The sequence below is a fragment of the Lipophrys pholis genome, assembly GCF_963383615.2.
Source record: "Lipophrys pholis genome assembly, chromosome: 5".
In the NCBI taxonomy this organism is placed as follows: domain Eukaryota; kingdom Metazoa; phylum Chordata; class Actinopteri; order Blenniiformes; family Blenniidae; genus Lipophrys; species Lipophrys pholis.
The window spans coordinates 22,214,518-22,236,802 of NC_137628.1; the positions used below are offsets into that span (position 1 = coordinate 22,214,518).

At 39.9% G+C, this 22,285-nt stretch overlaps 1 protein-coding gene across 1 annotated transcript; it reads left to right on the forward strand.

The window, feature by feature from the left end:
* The first annotated feature begins 596 nt into the window (after positions 1 to 596).
* On the forward strand, positions 597 to 20,736 carry usp53b (ubiquitin specific peptidase 53b). Its single transcript, XM_080464758.1, has 17 exons — positions 597 to 956; positions 2,006 to 2,191; positions 2,968 to 3,128; positions 3,479 to 3,571; positions 3,705 to 3,839; positions 4,368 to 4,481; positions 4,722 to 4,804; positions 6,440 to 6,545; positions 8,150 to 8,296; positions 8,539 to 8,688; positions 8,777 to 8,945; positions 12,271 to 12,393; positions 12,750 to 13,458; positions 15,446 to 15,507; positions 17,133 to 17,211; positions 18,165 to 19,003; positions 19,145 to 20,736. The coding sequence occupies exons 2-17, from the start codon at positions 2,098 to 2,100 to the stop codon at positions 19,219 to 19,221; spliced, it is 3,141 nt and encodes a 1,046-aa protein (XP_080320884.1). The 5' UTR covers positions 597 to 956; positions 2,006 to 2,097; the 3' UTR covers positions 19,222 to 20,736.
* Positions 20,737 to 22,285: the final 1,549 nt, after the last annotated feature.

Consider the following 22,285-nt stretch of genomic DNA (forward strand, 5'->3'; position numbering starts at 1 on the left):
TCAGTGTCCTGTTTACTGCAGCATGAGAGTCACACACAGCATGACATATATGTACAATATTCTAAGTCTTGGGTTGCACAATAATTTATTTACATGTACAAAGCATAAGGGAACGAATTATAAGAAGTAATATTCAAAATACATGATCTAGTCTGGTGTGATTAATAAATGTTTTGGGGGTATATTTGATATACTAGACTTGGCCTCTCTGAGCATAAAAACAATATTCCATAACAAAAAAAGCAACAACAAAAAAGAAAAAAGAGAAGAAGAAAAAAACAAAACAAAAAAACCCCAACAACAATATTCCTTTGCGGTATTTGACATTTAAGTGAGTGCTTTTACAAAAAGCAGGCAGGGGTTAGTCCCCACTGTGCTGCATGATTATGAAACCATGTGCAGTCATGTGATGTCTTCTCTCATCATCATCATGACAAGTTGGAAGTCTGACCTTCCGCCAGCCCAGCCAGAACACTGTTTGGCATGCAGGGATTGAAGATTGCGATACAGCAGCAGTGGCAGTGCACCCGGGGCTACACTAGGGGCGGAGTTTGACCTCTCAAGTATCAAAACATCACTAATCCGCGTCGGACATTCTGGTACAGGCCGTCGTCGGCTCCGTTCGTTATTAAAAAAAAAAAAAGAGAGAGAGAGAGGGGGGAAAAAAAGAAAAAGAAAAAGGACGATTCTCCCGGTAACGCGGCGCCCTGCCTGGTGTTGTGCGTGCGGACTCCAGCAGAGGCTCGTGCTGCTGCTGCCTGTGTGCGCGTGTCGGGAGAGAGGGCTGGCATTGCTGCACAGATATAGCGCCTTACATGCGGCTGGACATATCTGCAGTCATCTCTGCCCGGTTTTATTCGCAGGTTCCTACTGGAAGTCGGGAGATTTGCGCGTTGACAGCTGGACCGCTGTGCGCCTTCAGCGGGAGACCAGAACACCTCGCGCGCCCCTTTAAGGTGAGTGCGAGGCGCACTTTGTTTTTTTGTTTTCGTATGTGTGTGTGTGTTTTTTCTTTTCCCCCACCTCACGCATGAATGCAAGTTGCGGCATATCTGTGGTCCTGGAGCCGACTCAGAGCTCAGAGCTGACCCTATACACAGTAAACACCGTGTCGCGCTCGCAGCGTCTCTCCCACAGTGGAAGCGAACCCGTCGAAGCTTCTGTTTAAGGCATAAAAAACACGAGATGTACACATCATTCCAGGATGCATGCCCTCCTCGTGAACCCGACCGCGATGATTGGCGCTTATGTTCAGACCGTATAGGCCTATAAGGGCATCGCGTGCAGGTGCCAACCAGGCTGGTGCACAGAAACACATGTGTGGACAAACTGACATGGAGAATGTGAATCTGCATGTCGAAAACAAACACAACGTCCACGAGACCCATCACATCATCACACCCAGGATGAGTTGACGTTTGACACCGAGGGCCTGAAAACATCAGTCACCCACACCTATAAACACACAGTTCGTGTACTTTTACAGTGGTCATAACAAGCTCCACGCACACCCATATGGTCATTACCGAGGCAGACAGAGCGCAACACCAGATCAGAAATAATGACTTGAGTTGTAGCCTTTTGGGAGATTTTCAAGTAATGAGTCTGTTGTGATCCTTTATTGCTGCTTTGGATGATTCAAATCTTTATCATAACATTTGACGTTATGCAATGTCACTGTTTATGTTTATTGTTTGCCCAATATTTTTTATTTGTAATGACGTGCTTTCATATTTTGAAGAAGTGATCAAAAACTCGTGATGTATGAAATCGCAATTTTATAAGGAGAATCTAAAATTAGTTCTCTTCTTCTACCTTTGTATTCTTGCAGATGTGCTGTACACACCATGTATGCACGGCGATTACTGCATCAATAAGAATTTAATATTAATATATTTCAATATTAATTTAGTGATGTCTAAGTTTCATCTTTTCAACATCGTATTCAGAAAGTCGGCTTAATGGTTTGCCTCATCTTTTCCTCTCCTGCCCACTTTTTGTCCAGTTGCTAATCCATGTCCAGTGGCACATGGCTGAGCCTGCCTTGTGGCTGATCCCAACAATGCTTTCCACAAACCGCCGTGGAGGTGCGTGGGGATGAAATGGATGGAGCCCATGGCCAGACCACCGCACCAGCTCCCACGTCCCGGCATGTCCAGCTGCAGCAAGTCTCCCTCCAACTCTGGAGAAGGTAGGTGATGATAGGATTCATCTGGCATACCACCAAATCAGCCATTTGGATTAGTGATGCAATGGACACTGTGTCCAAGATGGGCTGAATTTTAATGCAGGGATTCTCCTGTACTATGAAAACATGTTATCATCAGTATGCGGCAACAAATGTTTATGTACTGACATTTACAGGACATAGCATGTTTAGATGTTGGTTATGTGTTTTGATATAATGTAATATAATATAATGTAATGTAATGTAATGTAATATAATATAATATTCATGTGACATTAATGGATGAAGTTATATGTGTGTGTTTGCACTGTGTTAGACTGGTGACCAGTCAGATTTTGCTCCGCCTTCACCCATAATAACCCCACGATCTTGACTTTAATAAATTGGTATAGAAGATAGATTAGTAGATAGATGGATTTTTTTCTTATTTTTATTTTTAAAAAAAATTCTTGCAGCTAATGATCCAAACATGAAACTGACACTGAGACCAACAGGTCTTAATTTCTAAAAATATCTGTTAATTTTAATATCGTTTGAGTCATTTTCTTTCGATTTGTCACAATGGTGAGTCATGAAGCTGAAATGCTGCCTGTAACTTTTCATCACAGAGTTGTTGCGATAGTACAAAACATGCTCATGCCATTCTAGCCTCCAAGAGTTCATTTATTTCATGTGATAAATCATTTTGGAGTTTATACACAGGGTGTAAGACACATTGACAGAAGCAAGCATCCTCTGATCCTCTCACGAGAAACACGTTGAAAATGATCTCGCTCCAGCTGCAGGCTCTAACTCCATGGCATGGGTGAAGATGTTTAAAAAACCTGGAGGAGGCCTGAAGAAGTCCTACCAGCCCGGCAGCATGCTGTCGCTCGCCCTCACCAAAGGCCTGCTGAATGAACCCGGGCAAAACAGCTGCTTCTTGAACAGCGCTGTCCAGGTAACACATGTTCCACCAAGCTTAATGACTTATTCTTAATTACGAAATAAATTCCACTGAAACATTCAAAAGAAAGCAGGTCACTGCTCAACAGACACGTCATTTCTTTTTTCTTTACGATTTTCACTGATATATCAACAAAGCGTGCATGTGATGGTGTGTGTGGGTTAGTCAGTGCTCCTGAGACAAACTAAATTTGTATTTAGTATCCATGAGTGTTGCGTTTGGCAGGTTAATTTTTACCTGTCTTCTCAGCGGCTTTTTTTTCATTTATGATATCATACAAGTAGGTTTGCGTCACAGTCACCGCACGTCAGTGTTTTATTATGTGCGTGTTTGTTAAACCTCAGGTGCTCTGGCAGCTGGACATTTTCAGGAGAAGTCTAAGGCAGCTCTCAGGTCACTTCTGTCTCGGTGACTCCTGCATCTTCTGTGCTTTGAAGGTACTTCCCGCAGCATGTTGCTTTGCACATGGAATCATCTCACTGGCGTTCATGATGCTTCTGATTAAAACAGATCATCTCCTCTGTGATTGTAAAAGTTTAGCCTGGTAACCATTGACGCTTCTGTTTTCAGAGCATATTTAGCCAGTTTCAGCAGAGCAGAGAACGCGTGCTTCCATCCGACAGCCTGCGCAACGCCCTCGCTGAAACTTTTAAGGATGAGCAGCGCTTCCAGCTCGGCCTGATGGATGACGCCGCTGAGTGCTTTGTACGTTGCTACCATACACTAAACAACATTATGATTCTTCCTCTGAGGGGCAGAGAAAAGAAACAGAGGAAAGTGATGTCATGCCGCTTAATGGCCGTGTTGTATGTCACAGTTACAGCAACTTATTGTGAAGGTGTGCTGAGGTCTTTTTCCCTGTTAGGATGATTTAAGCTCTTGGGGTTTTGCTCAGTGACGCTACATCATTTATCTGGGGTAATATGGAGACGTCATTATGTAAGATAAACTGTGAATCACAGGGATAATCTGCGATTTATTTACAATATTTGCAGCAAAAGTGACATAGCTTATGTGGTGTCACACTGAGACTGATTTAAACTGTTTTACATACGTGTTTATCACATTTAGTGGATTAATTTAAGACGGGAGAGAAACACGAACAAACTGAAGTGACAATTTGACTCATAGTCTCGCCGTTTCCCTGCTTTGTACTTATGTAGTCGACGCGATTATGTACTGCTTGTGCACATGTATTGATTGTTGCATTTTCTCCCTTTTCACACACATTAGGAGAACATCCTGGAGCGAATACATTTGCACATAGTTTCAGACACAGCAACGGACGCTTGCTCGTCAAAATCCTGCATCACCCACCAGAAGTTTGCAATGATGCTTTATGAGCAGGTAATGTGTATTTTCACTAGAATGCAGTACAGTACTGTGGAGCACTATTGTCAAATACGCAATTGTATCGATGAGTTGTACCTATTAAAACTGTGAAACTTTTACGTACTGAAATCACAATATCATACAGATGTTATAAATTAATGGAAGTAGTAGAGAGTCACAAGTGCGACTTCTTTTGTTTATAGTATGAATATAGAACTGTATGTAGTAATTTAACTGGCAGTCTTTATTTTGTAGTTTGTGTGTCGCTGTTGTGGAGCGTCTTCAGACCCACACCCATTCACAGAGTTCGTACATTATGTCTCCACCACTGCTTTATGGTGAGTACTTGAATGACTGCCACGGCTTTAAAAAAAAAAACAGGATACAAAAATCAGGCCAGAGTTCTAATCCTGATTTAAAAGTCAAAAGTATTAAATAAGGTTACGAGGAACACGTTTTTGATTGTGATTCCAAGCATCTTAGATCGGTTTCCTTCCTGCTGCTGTGCTGCATACAGATTGTACAGGTGTCACTCAAACATGCACTGTAATCATGTAAATGCGTTTTCACTTCTTTTATTTCTTTTTATTGTGAATGCTAATGAATTCACGGCCAAATATTGACTGATTGGCCTTTCATCCTTTAACATGTTACTGCACTAAAACACTCAAAACTAGTTATTTTATTTCAGGTGTAAATTCCCCAAAGGTGAACAATGGCAAACAACAACGTCATTAAAAACACAAAAGTTTTCATTGCTAATTGTTCTCCTCATTGCAGCAAGCGCTTAATCCAGGCTGAGATTATTTCCTGCAGAATAGCTGTGTACTGGTATTAAAGCGAGTGAATGTGTTTATTCATTTTTAATGCATGTTGTGTCCTTTATCAAACTCTGTAGTCAATTTTTATTGGTTCTGATGTAAGTGTTGCAAAAATATCTGGCTTGGTGTATTTTTGATGATTTGACGTATTACTGAATATGATTCTTTCAGTTGATGAATTAAAACAGTTGCACACTGCCAGCCACTCTGTTGTCACACCGTTCCCTGGTTATTGGCGACAACAGTGAAGCCACCTCGATAAATTAGTAGTCGTCATGGTATCAGAGACGTTCCTGATCAAACAGATTTATTTTTATATAATCGCTCTTATATATAATCCCTCCATCAAAAACAGTGTGATTGTCATTTTTATTTCTTTTGAATTTTTTAGTTTCATTGTGCAGAATGATGCTTGGTAAATGTTTTTAAATGTTTAGCGGCGAGTGAAGAGTTTCAGTTTACATCAGAACGTACTTGCTTATAAGATTTGTGGCTTTATTTATTTATTTTTGCCTTTTTGTTTCTCTAATCTTCATGAGACTTTTTGGACACATTGTATCTCTTAGTCAGGAATGTATATAAAAATGGCTATTTACAGTTTTTAAATGTGTAGATTCAGAAAAATACATGGATTTTCCATCTGTCTTCTACACCACTTTATTCAAAACTGACTGTTCTGTAAGGAAAAGGTTAAGTTCAACGTATCATCACAATGGAAGTTAGTTCTGTGTTTTGCTCCTCAGGCCATCGTTGCAGAATATAACTGCATTTATCTGACACGCTCTTGTAACATATTTCACACCTGATTTATGAGCTAAAGAGACACAAAAAAAAAATAATAATAATAATAATGCAATAGAGCACAACCCCAGCTTCCAACATCAGTTATATAACTTAACAAGCAATAAATGGTAGATTACTTTTTTTTGGGGGGTTTGTGTAAAATTATTCCAAACAAAGCGAGCATGAAAAGAATCTTCCAATGATCACTCACTTTCATTCATGTAGTTTTAGATATTTAACACGGCGTCACAGGAATTCACAGCAGCATCAAATACTACGACGCCAAGTTAGAAAATGTGTGGTGAAAAGTGTCCCTCGAAAAATCAATCTTCTTTATTTATCTTGTTGACGCCTGTTTTCCTCACGCAGCCAACAGGTCGACCGCATGTTGGGGAAGAGCGAGCGGCTGAGGTCAGACATGTTTGGAGAACTGCTGCAGGCAGCAAACAACACAGGCGACCTCCGGAGCTGCCCGGTATGTATCGTCTTGGTTTTCCCTTTATTTCCAGTGCAAAATGTTTTTTTTATCACCTCATCACACAATGGCGTCTCACTCGCTCAGTGCAAACATCTGTTGAGTTCTCCCATCATGACTCATTACAGATCGCTACAGATGAATAATTTAGCTGTTCAGTTAACAGTTTACAGTAAAGTGCACAGAAAAATGATTCCTGTGATTGTGTAGAGTACACGCTGTGCTTTCTGCTGTGACACTGCACTTGAAGCGGCCGGAAGGCGACATTGCCAGACTAGTGTTAGGATATAAATAGCGGGTAGGGCTTATCCACTGTTTTTCTCTCATCTGTATTTGCTGCTGCTGACTTCTTTTGCACTGTCTGTCAGTTTGGTGAGACTCACTCCTCTGCCGCCTTAAACTCTCCGGATATTTACCCCGCAGCCTCTTTCCCACTTTTACAATATCACTCGTGATGATACTTTAAAAAAGTAAAAAGGCACTTGAGTTTTATTTCACGGCATTATTTTCTTTTACTCGTAATCCGTTGAAAATGGGAGAGAGACAAAGCCACAACCTACTCCTCTGAAATATGCTCATTTATTTATGACTTAAACTTAAAAGAAAAGATTACATTTTTTTTTTTTTTTATCTTTGAGATTTTAGTGAGCCGGTTTCAATGATTCTTATATAAGAGGAGCAGAAAGCCTCAGACAGTATCTGAACAACAAATTTCACTCTCTATTAACGTTATAGCTGTGGGGGTTATTTCACACACTGACATCTTTGTTCCTGTTTTTGCATCAGATTTATTTATTTATTTATTTTAAATCTGCCTTCTTCACATATTTCAGCTTCTTTGTTTTAATGCCAAAGGTCTTTTATTTTGTAATTATTATTATCATGGTTTGGTATCAAAGCATGAAATATTGGCTTTAAAAAGAGATATAAAAATACACTCTTCTTCTTCTTCTTCTTCTTCTCGTGAATAATAATAATAATGATGATAAATGTCATAGTAGCAGGGAGAAATGGCAAATAAAGTGTTTGTACTTTGTTACTGTACTTAAATTGAGTTTTAAGGTATCTGTATGTTACGTTTTCTGACTTGTTTAACCCCAGTTTTCTTTTTTTCTTTCAAGAAAATGTTACTGACTCCATAATAACTCCATAATAATCTGATGTATATGCACTGACATTTTATCACAATACACATAGTTTTACTGTGTTGTTGAGCACCTATACATACATAAATGTACATACATGACCCACCACCAGAAATGGTTCAGGTTGCCTTAAAAAAGGCCACCGTTTAAGTAAACAATCTATTTTTTTTTACTTGAATTAATTTCAAAATCCATACTGTGAATAGGTTACATAGGTTTATTCTATAATTTGACTTTTCCTAAAGTAAAATTAAATTGCCCCCTTATAGTGAATAGAGCAATATAGAAGAGAGATAGATGTTACAATGAACCTCGTAACTTTTATTGTGTTGTAATATCGTTTTGTCTGTCTGTGTGTGTGTGTGTGTGTGTGTGTGTGTGTGTGTGTGTGTGTGTGTGTGTGTGTGTGTGTGTGTGTGTGTGTGTGTGTGTGTGTGTGTTTTTTTCATGCTTTTGCAGAGTGACTGTGGTCAGAGTATTAAGATCCGTCGTGTTCTCATGAATTGTCCAGAGATCGTGACCATTGGATTTGTCTGGGATGCGGAGCAGTCTGATCTCACTGACGATGTCATTCGGTCTGTCGGCCCTCGTTTGAACCTGTGCGGGGTAAGAGCCGTAACGACGGCGTGGCGTTATCTGCTGGTTGTGAGCGCCAGATAACGACAGGAAAGATTTCATTTGATCTTCTCAAAGGACACGTTGCTTCGCGAAGGGAGATTTGTCCTCTGTGTTCAAAACAAATTTGCACGTCTGTAAAATCACAGTGACCCACATGCACAGATTGTTTTCTCATAGGATATTTAATGCAACAAAGAGTGACAGCCGGACTTCGTTCCTCTGTCTTTCAGCTTTTCAACCGAGTCACAGATGAAAATGCCAAACGGAGTGAGCTTCACCTGGTGGGAATGATCTGTTTTTCCAGTAAACATTACTCAGCTTTTGCCTATCACACCAAATCTTCAAAATGGATGTTTTTTGATGATGCTACAGTAAAAGAGGTTTGCTATTACTCTTTTTTATCACATTGTTTTAATCCTATACACACTGTTGTGTGTTTAACTAACTCATCTCGTTCTTCTTCACCAGATTGGATCCAAATGGAAAGACGTTGCCTCGAAATGCATCAGGGGACATTTCCAACCACTTCTTTTGTTTTACACCAATCCTGAAGGGAGTCCAGTATCTAATGAAGATGCACCAAGACAAACCAGCATGTGTCCTCGGTACAAATCTCAAGTTAATGGTGACACGGCAGGTAAGATGTCCCTCCAGGTATTCGTACAATGAACCACGAATTAAATTTAAGATATGATTATTACTACAGAGGACGTAATAAAATCATCAGCGTATATTTCTTTGTCTGTATGTCTGTTATCAAGATTACATCACAACTACTCCATGGATTTTGTCAAAATTTTCACCACAGATATTAGGCCATAGATGATTCCTTAAAATTTTTAGAGGTGATCCGGAAACTTTCCAGGTCAACCTTTGGCGGATGTCAGAAATCTCTGATTGCTCTTGTTTAGATTTTCTTTGTACACACATTTACACCTGTTCACTTTGATTTGTTGAAAGTGTTAGATAGTGAGACCAGAATCACCTAAAAGAAAAGTTTAAATTGACTATTAAGAATTAATCTCACCGCATAGCGAGATAGTTCTGGTTTGAGCCTGTGTTGGGCTTGGAGGTCTTTTTTGTGAGGAGTTTGCATTTTCCCACTGTGGCTGACTTTTCTCTGGTTTCCATCCAAAGACGGAAATAAATGCGTTTGAAGGTTATGTGGTGACTCAAAAGTTCCCATAGATCATAGATGTGAGTGGTTTTTGATTTGTGTTGTTAATGCTGGCTGGCTCTTTCGGTGTGTGGGGTATTTCAAAGATGGCAGGTTTTTGCTCTGCAAAGTGGCCACATTGGGGGAAAATATATAATGTGTAATCCATACATTTATTTTTCTTTTACTACAATTTGTTTCAATATAGTTTCGTAAACTCAAACCTAATTAATTACTTTTCTTTGATCCTAAGAAAATTACTAAAGTGTTTTGGGTTTGTTTTTTGGGGGGTTTTTTTTGGAAGCTTTGGATTATGTGCAAATGCTGTTAGAGAGTCAGCGAGTCAAGCAGAGAATGAATGAATGACCTTGTTGCTTCAGCTGGATCAGGTTAGGGATAATCTACAATGAGCTGTGCAGTCGTGAAAACAATAAAAAATCCTGTGTAAATCTTTCTCATAGCACTCACAATAGAGCGGTTTATCTGGTGGATACTGTATCATGGTTAGTGATTGTAATCAGCAGAAATATAAATCTTTGAAATTTGTAAGATCCGTCTTTCAGGAAAGATCCATGAGAATGTTGACGCTTGTCTGCAGGTATATTCTACCAAAATAACTTTTTTATGATGACTTTTAAATATCTGAAACGCCACCGATGCTACCATGATTGAGTGGTGTGTATCTAATATACTGTGTTAATTTCAAAGTTATTAATTCTACAGTATACGTATATTGTGTTACCTTGTTTAGGTCCCTTAAAAGATTGAGATATTTAATTTTATGCGACTTTGTATGAACACACTCTCAAAACTGGAATATTGGTTTCAAAGTGGAATGATTTGTGAACAAATGATTTTAAGTGGGCATTTAGTATCAGTTCTTAAATATCAACATGTACTCTGCAGAAAAAGAGAAATGTGTTCTCTTTGAGGACTGAGAGAAAAATAAATATGTCTTTCTTGTTTTTTCTGTGGAAGCGTTGAAAGGTTTTGGTCAGAAATAACTTTGTTCTCGCTTTTTCCACCTCAACAAAGTCTTTCAGTAAATGATAAGATATATGTGAGTGAATCTGTACGCGGTCTCCTCAAGTGGCTGCACTCACTGTGTATTTGTGCCAAAAATGCTGAAGTTATCGGATGTATTTATATATATATTATATGTATCATATGTTGTACATGGCTGACTTGTCCAGTGAGATGTGTACGTCATATTGTTTCTGATGGTACAAGTAGGTTGCTGTCGGCCAGCAATCACAGAGATTATCCTTTAGCCTGTCAGAAAACTTCAGGCGAGATGAAACTGCTGCTTGAGCGGCCACTATATCGACAAGACTCATCAATTTCACTTTGTCTTATAATTTAATTTTACAAAACAGTCTCCCCTTGTGTCTCCATGAACATTCCATTTAGTGAAATGAAATGGTGTCAATGGTGATTTCCGCCAAACCGCAGATCACAGATATGGTTTGCATCGGGATTGTGCCGTTAAACCGCAGGCTGAAAGATTGTCCTGCCCCGTGTGCTGGCTTGAACTTGACATGAGGATGATGCCTCTGTTGCACGCAGATTACCACCCACGCCTCCCTCCCTAATCCCCGCTCCTGTGGCCAAGCGATCTCATGCTCTGGCTCTACAGTTCTCACTCCTCCCCTAGACGTTTCCGACGTTTGCCTCCATTAATTTATCGGCTTGGATTTTTGGCAATGGCATCTTGCCTCTTTAGAGGGATTGTTGTGCTTTAATGTGGTGCCCTGATACCTTGGCATGGGACGGGATTCTTGCTTGTATGACAATCGGAGTGAGTACCTGATGTGTTTGCTCAGTTTTCTTAATATGCTAAGGACTACGAGCATTGCTCATTGTTCTTTCCCTTGTTAAATCAAAGGGTCTGCACTCTCCTTATGTTCACTCTGAGAACCGCAGCAAAATGAGACAGCTGCCTTGTGGTGTGATTGTAGCAGTGCAAGGTCTCTGCATAACTTCAGGCAGCATGATGAAGTGTGCATTACTTAATTACTTGGCAGATGTAAGGCATACTTTATCCAAAGCCACTATCTTTTTTTTTTTTGTACTGCTTAAACGTCAGCATTAGACTGCATGAACAAATCTGAAAATCCATAATACTACAGCTTACTCACTGCCGGTACTCGTGGCTGTTGCAGCATCCAGCAGCTATGCACTTACATACTGCCGCAAGGTTTTAGACGTTTGGTTTTAGGGAAGCTCCAGAGAGCCTTTCCATATTTGTTTGCAAATCCTAACTGAAGCATGTCATATTCCTTTCAAATAAAGTACTAACTGGACTAGATTTCACTAAAAAAAGAGGAAACCACGTCTCGTCAATGGAAAAGCTGAGATACGCCTTTAGGTTTTGCTCATTTAAAGGCAGATGTTTGCACTTCACCTCATCACTGTTTCTCACAATGACCCGCTTGCTTTAGGATCAAATCAACACACCACAGGGTTGACAGACGAGGCAGCAGTAGTGCGTCTCTCCAAAGTTAATGATGTAACATCTGTTCCGTGGTGAGATTTTTGTGTTGCTGTTGTTTTGGTCCCATTTGCCGCTGCATTGCAACCACTTTCTCTACACACTTATCATGAAAGCTTCCAAGAAATGTGACTACACTATTGAAGTGTGTGTAAATTGTCTTACATGTACGTCAATTGTTGGCATTCTCCATTGCTGCTGTCAGGTAAAGGGGATTTAGGAACAAAAGCTTCACTGTTGTCAGCAGGTCTCACAAACTACTAATGTTTTCTGCAGTGTCGAGCCGCCACTCATCCACTGTGTGTTTTTCTACAGTGAAACATCCTCTTGGCAGCCCAAAGAAACTTCAGGAACCTTTCATGGAGAATATCCAGAGGACAGGCGAAACATCAAAAAAGGACAGAGGACATCGGAGAACTGAGCAGTCGCAACACAAAGGTAGAAAATCGCCTGTTCTGTGGCAGTTAAGAGGGAAATGTTAGGATCAGATAAAACAAAGACAAATAAATCACAGATATATTTGAGTTAAGTGCTGCAAATTGAAACACATTGAAAATAGTAATTTTAGAGTTTGGGCGAATGTCTTTGTGAATACAGTGAGGCTTGTCAAGTGAGAGTAACAGCTGGAGTATTTCCATTGTTTACATTATCAGTGGATCACATTTATGTTTCAGGTATATGCGTTTGTTTTTTTTTAATACAATGTTCTTCAGATTGGACTTGACTTTATTAGTTAACCATCTGTTTTCCATTCTTCCAAAAAGTTGTTATGTAAATAATTGTTTGTCTTTTAGACATGGCACATGGGAAGTCTTCATCTTCACCAGAGAATGGGCCAAAGCCTCCTGTGGAAAAATTAAAAGGTCATCCACGTCCTGAGAAGTCATCCATCCATGCAAGCAGAGCATCTCCGGAGTCGCATGGACAGAGCGGCGGGCATAGTCGAAAAACCAACACTTCCCCCAGTCGCTATGACCAGGATGGCAGCCACGAGCAATGTGAAAAAGGTGGGAGTGCTGGAAGCCGAAATAAACCCAAGTCCACATGGAGACCCATTCGGGAAGTCCTAAACGTTGACACCGTGTTGAACGAACTGGAGCAGCGGCGGCAGCAGCAGCATGACAGCCCACGGTGCAGCAAGCCTTCAACCCAGGAAAGAGTGCACACTGAACAGAGCCGAGACCGGGAGCGGGAGAATGTACGGGCCAGGGAAGATCGGAAACAGAAGTGTCTAATGACGATTTATGAGGACGAGCAGCGGCACGAGACTGAGAGTCACAGCTCTGTGGAGTCTGAGAGCCGGCCCAGCCAACAGAGGAGCAGCAGACTTAAAGGTGGCCCCAAGACTCTGCTGCGCAGCGATACCTGGACCATTCAGAGGACGGAGTCTGGCTATGAGAGCAGTGACAGGCTCAGCAGCGGCTCCACCAACCCGGACTCGCCGGGCGTTGATTGCTTCGCTGTTAAAGACCAGAGATCGACACCAGAGGCTCTGCTGCAGAGGTGAGCAAACGCACTGCAGTTTGATTTAAAAGGAATCCTATTTAAGTCCATTTTTATAAACCATGATCATTATCTACACTAGTAGAATTAACCAACAACATAAACAGAAAAAACTTTACGAGGACAACAGAATTATTGCGCAGTTATTCGCAGTGTGTATGATGAAAGGAAACGTCTTCTTCTCTGTCTTGCTCTCTGACGAGTTAAAAAACATAAAAATTACTTTCCCACTACATAGGCTTCACGTGCGATATGCAATATTGTTGTTGTCTATTGTGATAACAATATGATTTTCAAAAAGTACAAACACTGAAGTAAATGATTGAATGTTGTGTGTTGAGATTTGTTCTTTCAAATAACAGTGTTCTTTCTCCTGCCCTTAATTTACAGCAACTGTGATTGGGTTCTGTTTATTTATTTATTTCGAATCTTTCTCTCATCACATGTACATACTCTATACCAGTACACATTTATTCCAGTTGAGATTCAGAAGTGGGGCAGTTTGTTGACTTGGTGGTTTTTAGTCAATTTTTCTCGATTTTTATTTACATTTTTTATACACCAAAAGCCCTACAGTACAGTATTAAGACAAAATCAGTAACAATATAAATACAGTCTTAATAAATATACACACATTACTAGGACAGCAGCTGATGGTCTGCTGCAGCCGAGCTTTTCATTTATTTTTAGTTTCCTGCAGTTTGCTATTCTGAGCTTCGCGAGGTGTGATGATGCTACTGTACTTGCATCATCACTCAGAAACACCTTTGATTTGCTTGGAAACTAGGGTAAAACTGGACCCAAAATGTCACACTGCTTGTTCCCCTGATATTACTTTTTAAAACAGCTTGTACTATATATAGTATCAGTGCATCAGAAGGGCAGCTGAAACTGTGATACTGACAAAAACCTGAATTATACAAAGCAGAGGCAGCTTAATACATTTCCACAATAATGCTGATGATTGTTTTTGGTGGTTATAAAAGCCAAATTATCACGCAAAGCTCGAACGATTTAAAGTGTCATCAGGCTTCGCAGAGGCAGCCGTCTTGATATTTAGTGCAAATGGCACCGTTTTGGATGGCTGTAAAGATGTTTTGACTTCAGTCTGTCAACTGTGTACATGTGGGATCGAACCATTGCAGCATTGCAGTGTTATAGCACGGCAGGGACAAACAGTGATGCCTGGAAAGAATAGCATATGTTTTAATTGTGTAAATAGAGCCTAACAACATCTGGAAGTACTGTTAGAAACTCTAATGTCAAGGAAAAGCAAAAGGTTCTAGTGGGAATAAACAGTTGCGGTCAGCAGTAGAACTTTATTGCAAGTACAAAGTTGGAAAAACAGACTCAAATATCGATTTCATCTAAATAATACAAAATCCAATTTTACTTAACATCAAGTGTCACATTGTAGGAATGTGATCAAGGCTCACAAGGTCTCATAATATGACCTGAGGTCCGTATTTGATTTGAGGACCGCACATTTCTCATATGATTGTCAGTTTCCAATTGATATTGTCTATGAAGTAATCACAGTTTAATGATTGGGATTACTAGATTCAACATGGCAGATTTGAAGAACTGGAAATTTGTATTTAATACAGTATTATCTTTAGTTTGAATTGATCTATAAATAATTGTGTTCTTGTTTGCATGAAACAACTTCTTAATGTGTTTTGAGCTGCCTTCATCATTGTTCTTTCATGTTTCAGTCTTTCAAACCCGACATGAATGTTTCTATTTCTAAAGGTTTTCATGAAAAAAAAACTATATACATATATATATTCTGCAACTTCACCACTAGGTGTCACTAAATTGTACACAATGTACCCTTAATTTATTTAAAGGCTTACTGTCAAAACATTTCCAGTTTGCTGTACCAAGCAAGAGCCATGGTTCTACATAAGACATTGTAAAACAACAACAAATATGCATCAACTGTTACCTGTCTGAACATGTTATATTGTGGGTTTTCATTTTCCAGCATGCTTCTTCAAAAGGGAGGCGAAGCAAAATCAAGTGTAACGTCCTCACCCTCACACAATGGTAAGTTTGAAAATGTTTACAGGTTCATGTTTATAGCTCATTCTTTAAACATTAAATTTAAAAGAAACAGCACATTTATTTATTTATTTATTTATTTATTTATTTATTTATTTATTTATTTATTTATTTATTTATTTATTTATTTATTTATTTATTTATTTATTTCAGGCAAAAAAACAAAAGAACCCTACAGGAACAGGAAGGAAAGAAACCTCCAGTTTTGCCTGAAAGGGAAATTTATTCAAATTTAGGCTATTCTTAGTACCAATGAGTGGAAATTTATGTATATTGCATGATGTTGATGATTAAGTAAGAGTAATAATATACAATTGAAAAACAAGTAAAATAGCACAAAACAAGATTTATTTACAGTGCTTTTTTTAATGAATTAATTCCACTGCCTAACTGAAAAATGTGCTCCTCTAAAACATGTATCTTTGTCACAATGCCTCAAGGTAAATGAGCTTTCCAAATGTGTTTGTTCTTTTCTTCCTTTGGTGTTCTTTTTTTGTGTTTGTTTGTCTGTTTGTTTGTCTTAAAACATCTGATTTGATACTTGGATACCCGCGCCGCAAACGTAATTGGAAGATCAATTAATGTCTGGGTTTGATTTCAGAGCTTGGGCTGGTTGATTTAACCTCTTCACCCAGTCAGCCGTGCTCAGGCATTAATCTGATGATAATCCCACAAAGCTCATTCAGAGAGCACAGCTGGACAAGGCTGCCGGCATTGTAATAAATATCTGTTTGTCCTGCACTTGGTACTTTATCGGGGCTTGGTGCATCCAGAGCTTGTGTGTTTCCAACCAACAGCCACAGCTTTTATCCCTGCTACGGACTTCTCCAAGGCAACAGCAAGGGAAAAAAAATAAATTACAACACACACATCTATTTATACAGGGAAGGAATTCAGCAGCACACTGCCTCTCGCTGCACTGGAGCTCAAACTGAGCTCACTGACTGATTTATCCAGCTGTGAGAAAGTGCAGTGAAATTATGCCTCAGCTGCTGCTCCCTAGTGTCCTGAGAGGAAAATATCATCCCAGTCAGACGTGTGACACATGATTTTGTCTCATCTGTCAGGTTTTTTATTAGTTTATTCGTCTGGTTAAATTGGATGTATTTAGTCTTGTATGAAGAAAATGAACGCCACATTTGAAAAAGAATAGATTTTTTTTTTGGTTATGTTTCTATGGCTGATCCCAGTCTGCAGGAGTAACGAATCCACAGCTCCGGCGTGTGTCATAATTAGGGAAGAAGATCAGCGTCTGAAAATAATCTCGGAATTCAGAGAAAAAAAAAGTCTAATGGAATTATCCGATTAAACGCTGACATTTCCATGTTTAGCCCTATTCCGACTCTATTCTCAGGATTCAGAATAATGGAATTGCTAAATTCTGTGAAAAATAAATAAATCTGAGATTAATCTCAGCATTTAAAGTTGGTTTGTTTTTCTTTATTTTTGTTGTCATTAGTTGTTTCTTCCTTTGGAGGATGAATTTCTGTTTCTTTTTAACCTTTTGGCTGTTCACTATAAAATGCTGCTCACGTAAACTGAAAGAACAACTTTGTCTTGTTCTTAATTTGTTGTCATACATCATATATGCATTTTTTTTTTTTCTACAGGTAAACATCCATCCAAGCCTCAGGGAAAGAACCATGACCAAGTTTCACATTCACATCTAAAGAGCAGTCCAAGTTCAAGGTACTGTTCTTTTTGTCTCACAATTCAAGTTGAAATTATTTTCGTTTAGTAGAAATAAAAGGTAATTCTGACTCCTGTACCAGCTCCAAATTATTCTGCATTTATCCAAACTCACCAGCTCATTTGTGTTTGTGGGGACGACTTTCACTTTGGTTGTCAATTCTGTATAAAGAACCCATGGTGAGCTAACCGGAGTAGCAAACGAATGAGTCGTTGCTCTTTGATGGTAAATCGTTTTCATCCTAAATGATCTGAGCACAAGTGGAGCTAAATCAAATGGAAGAGGAGACACAAGTCCACTGCTGGAAGATGACCAGGTGTTGGTGTTCCTGCGGTCATTTCTCTCCACAGAGAAGCTTTTGATGCATTGAGTCGGACTCATTGATTCCAGACTTTGCAAAATTTGTTATTAAACCTTCACAAAACCAGATGAATTAGCTGGCTCAAGTAAATATTCAGCTCTGTAGAGAAAAACTATGTGTGGCTTACCAGCAGTTCAGCATTTAAATTCACTCCTGGACTCATTTAGAACTCAAAAGACAGTTTGAGCTGATATGAAAAATCTATAGCTGTGTTGGATAATTAACATGTTTTAATAAATCCACCAATAAAACACATCCGTTTTAATGCCTGAGGTCTGGGCCGCCTTGGCTGGTTGCCCTGCATGTGGAGGCCTGGACGAATCGGGGGTTATTCTACATGGCACACCACTTTACATCATGTTTCTACACAGATGATAATTTATTCAAGAAAACAACAACCTGATAGCATGCAACAGAGGCGGAGACTGGAAATATTACATGACACACAGATCCACGCTCGCCATATTCATGAGGTTACACACTGAAATTAGCCCATAGAGAAGGAATATGATATGACCATAAGATTTTCCATGATTTTTTTTTCCCACAATATTTTCATAATAATCATTTTCGTCATTTTCTTTTTTGTAGACGGAAATCAAAGTACACTTCTAGTACCTCCAGAAAAGCAGTGTCTTCAGAGAGGAGCTCTGCTGGTTCAGATAACAGACCAAGTGAGCAGCAGGAGCTGACAAACTGTAGAGGGCACACTGGAGAAAGTACAACCCTGAGGCACATAACAAAAACAAGTAGCTCAGAGTGGAACAGCTCTGATGATCTTGTGCTTTCTGAGCCCGAGGACAGAGAAAGCACTTACCTCTCTAGTAACAGCGAGGCCGTCGCCTCCGATTCCCATTGTCCTCACGTAACCCTGCCCCACCACCCACCCGCCAACGTGACCGCAGAGCCTCTCCAACAGAACAACCAGCGCCAGCTCGGTACGACAGGGTCGCCTCACCTCCGGCCACCCCAGCGAGCGCCCGCTCATCAAGGTGAAACCAGCCACGCGGCATTTCGTCCCAGGATGCTTCAGGAGTCCTTCTTGTCGAGTCCCCGCCTTTCGTCCACGTCCTACGTCAGTCCTCACAGGAGGCCCGACATGTCGGGCCTCCGAACCTTCTCAGATGCAAGCTCCAAGTCGGGCTCTGACCCGGAGAGGAGCACTCCGTCGTCGTGTGAAAGTGAGGAGAGATTGACGGGATGCAGAGCGGAACAGGCGCTGCCCGCTCAAGAGGTTTCCCTAACGACATACTTTAACGTGGATAACTGCATGACGGAGACATACCGTCTCAAGTACCACAACCAGAGGCCTCTTGTCCTCTCCGCCACCGTGCCACGGACAGCGGTTGTGAGTGAGCGGAGAGATAACAGCCACACACTCCCCACTGACACACACTCACAAGACGTGCCAAAAGCCAGACCTGAAACAAGTAAGCCTCTGTAGAACAGTATTGGAAAGGACTAAAAAGACAATACCCAGTTGTCTTCTTTGATGGTGTGTCAATGTGCACACAGAGTGGCATCTGAGAATCTCTTTTTAACAAGATCGCTCTCTTCTTTTTTCTTTACAGGCCATAATAGCAATAAACCCACTGCAAAATGGAACCCAGTGACAGCCAAAGGACTGGATGAGCGTGGTTTTTTATGAGTGTGACTTGGTAAGTTTTGTTTACATGGTTGGACAGAATTAACTGGATGCCAAAGAGTTTACAGAATGGAAATACGTTCAGAAGCGGGGACATCTCCAAACTGAGGGGAGCTTATTTATGCAAGCTTGTCACATAAGTAAACCCCATTTCTAAATACTGTTTTGAATTGTTTGACGGATTATTAACTTTCCCTGCTATGGTCCACGCTCCTGCAGTGCGAGGCTGTAAGAAGATTTGTTTTCAGTTTGCACAAAGATTTTTGGGGGGACTTTTTTCTTTAATTTATTTATTTTTTTTTTTTATTGTGCAGTAGCTCCACAGAGGTGCTGGAGAAAGGAAATAATAGATATTTATTTAAGGTCGCGCATGAGAGCGAGCCACAGGTGCTGCTGCAGTCGGGACTAATTATACAAACGTGAACGGATGAGGTGTGACGAAGTTGACTTGAAGCGGTAATTTAAATGTGCTTCATCTATTATGATGTCAATCTACCCAGAATGAAATGGAAGGTTTGTCCCATGAACAGCGGGTTGAAGGTAGTTCATCTGATTGCATTGGTCTAAAGATTAAGATTGGAAATGTTTTACATTCATACCTGGGCAGCTCGCTGACTTTATGCGTATTGAAGGCTTTTAGGTCACCAGAAGAAGGGAAGAAAAAAAAAATTACGCTGCAACAATTGCTTATGTTTAGTTACTGATTTTTTTCAACTGTTTACCCTTATCAGTTATTTTACAACATTTTTGTGTTAATGACTAACTGCGGGCTGCCCTCTATCAGTCAGCCACCTTTGCTGTTAAAGTGAGTTAACAGAAATCCTGATTTGTTTGCGTGTGACAAACTAAAAGCAAGATTTATGCCTATTTTTAGTACATTTTTTAAAATGGTATTCATGTCTATCAAAACGTGATTTTGCATGACTGCGTCCACTTTCCAGCAGTCTCATAGACAGTATTTGCTCTGGTTGTCATTCGGTAGGCGGGGCAGCCCTCAGGCTATTCAGTAGGTTACCGCGCTCCCTCTTATGTGTTCTACCTTCAATTGTGCTGGTTCTGTAAAACCTTTTTTTGTACTTCTAAGTGATGTCAAAATGTATTTTCTCCAGTCTTCCTGTTGAAGTAGACCAAGTTTAACAGGTTCTGTATTTGCAGGTATTTTCATAATGATGACAATGTAATTGATGTATCTCTCACATCATCATGATTACTGACCTTACGACATGACATGACAAGTATTCTCTTTCATACAGACGATGTTCTGAAACCTGCATGTGGCCTTTACGAAATCTTACTAGCTGTGTGTACAGCATAAGCATGAGCATGGATACTGGACCGTGAGTCCAACAAGCATAACATCCTAGTGAATTTTATTTCAGTGTAATAAAACTAATTTATCAAATAGCAATTTGTATCCACGGTTAATTTGAAAACTTTCTTTATTTTTATTTTTTTAATACTTGAATGTTGTTCTCTTCTCTTGTTCACTCAAGAATATACAATTTTATGCATCTGTCTAACAAAAAAATATATATATCTGATGCAAACAATGAGCTGGAAAACAAACAATTGTCCAAGAGGCGCTATGCATTCACTACTTTAAACTTTTTACATGCACCTTCTTCTGTCTTGGTATTGTATCGCGAGCATCCAACATTCCCAAGAACACATACAAGTCAGTGTTGCTCAGCTGTCCATTATCAAACCACCTCATATTTACACATCATTTCTCTTTCCACTGAGCACATTCTCCCTCTGAACCCTGCTGTGCACGCGTGTCACATCTGTGCGATCATGCACGGAAACTAAGTACTTAAAAACACTTTAACTGGCGTTTATTTATTGACGAACCATATCGTGAAAAGTCGGGCACACTATGTAACACGGCAAGTTGTATTTTCTTTATTGGAGCAGGCGTTTATCTCACTGATACTGTACACAAAACACACACAAGACTTCCTTTAAACAGCCTGATTGTACTGTTATAAAGATAAATTACTTGTTGTTTTAATATCTAACTATTCTCACTGGATTATGACATTACTCACTTATTGGAGGACGTAAAAATCTGTTCAAGTATATTAAAAATGACCTTCCTGTCGTACCACCTGCAAACTGTTATAACACAACTCGTAGTTAGACCTTTTATTTCCAGTGTGTTTCCTGATATTAATTTGTTTTGTTTCTCAAGTTTGGAACTCGGTTTCTGTCCGACACGCGACGCGTTGTGTCTTCAGTTGTATCAATAGTGCCTTGAATTTTTTCTTTTTGAGTGAACCACATTGCATCTATCAAGTGAAGAAGGTGAGGTGAAAGAGAAGACGTGGATCTCATGAAACCCTTTTGAATATGCAGTGCTAACTGTGGCATGTGTGCGCCACTTCATATAAATACATGAGTCAGAGCAAATCTATCATGAAATTGACTATCTTCCGATTTTGATCCAGGCTGTTCCTGTGTGATCAGTCTCATCGGTTTATTGACGAATTTTAATCGTATGGATGGGGGGGATTTTGTAAAATTAGGACGTTGCGTATTCCTAAAAAGCCCTTTGGCACCTGGAATCTATTCTGCACAGCTCAAAGCAGCGAGCTCAGCAGTTTGTTTTGCTTTCGGGTGCAACGTAGAAAGTTGGACAACTTCAAATGTCATCTGACGGAAACTTCAGAAAATGTGAGCTTTAACGTAGCAAGTGAAGAAACGCCGAGCTTGAAGGTGTCTTTATTTATAAAAACTCTCCCTGAGTTATTATGTGTGTGTAAAAACATCCGTGTGTTGCACCTGTTTTTATTTAAATGGTTTACATTAAAGAGGTGGTGGGGAGGTGAGGGATCTCCCTTTGTGTTGCGTAACATCACAGTTGGCATTGCATCCATCCATAGCTGATCCTATGCTAAAAGAGTATTATTACACTGTATTGCTTCAACACTTGAGAACAAAAGAGTACTATTCAAACGTACGTCACGGACTATATCTGGTGAGTTACAGGCTGATGTGGCCTGATGTGTAGGACTTGTATGCCTCACTGAATCCCGTTGTCATACCTCTGTATGGTCCGGTCTGTGGA

Bases quoted from the DNA above. Each gene is read 5' to 3' on its own strand.
- usp53b (XM_080464758.1), top strand. From the start codon at position 2,098: ATGAAATGGATGGAGCCCATGGCCAGACCACCGCACCAGCTCCCACGT. The intron at 2,192-2,967 runs GTAGGTGATGAT...ATCTCGCTCCAG, and splicing joins TCCCTCCAACTCTGGAGAAG to CTGCAGGCTCTAACTCCATG. The intron at 3,572-3,704 runs GTACTTCCCGCA...TTCTGTTTTCAG, and splicing joins GCATCTTCTGTGCTTTGAAG to AGCATATTTAGCCAGTTTCA.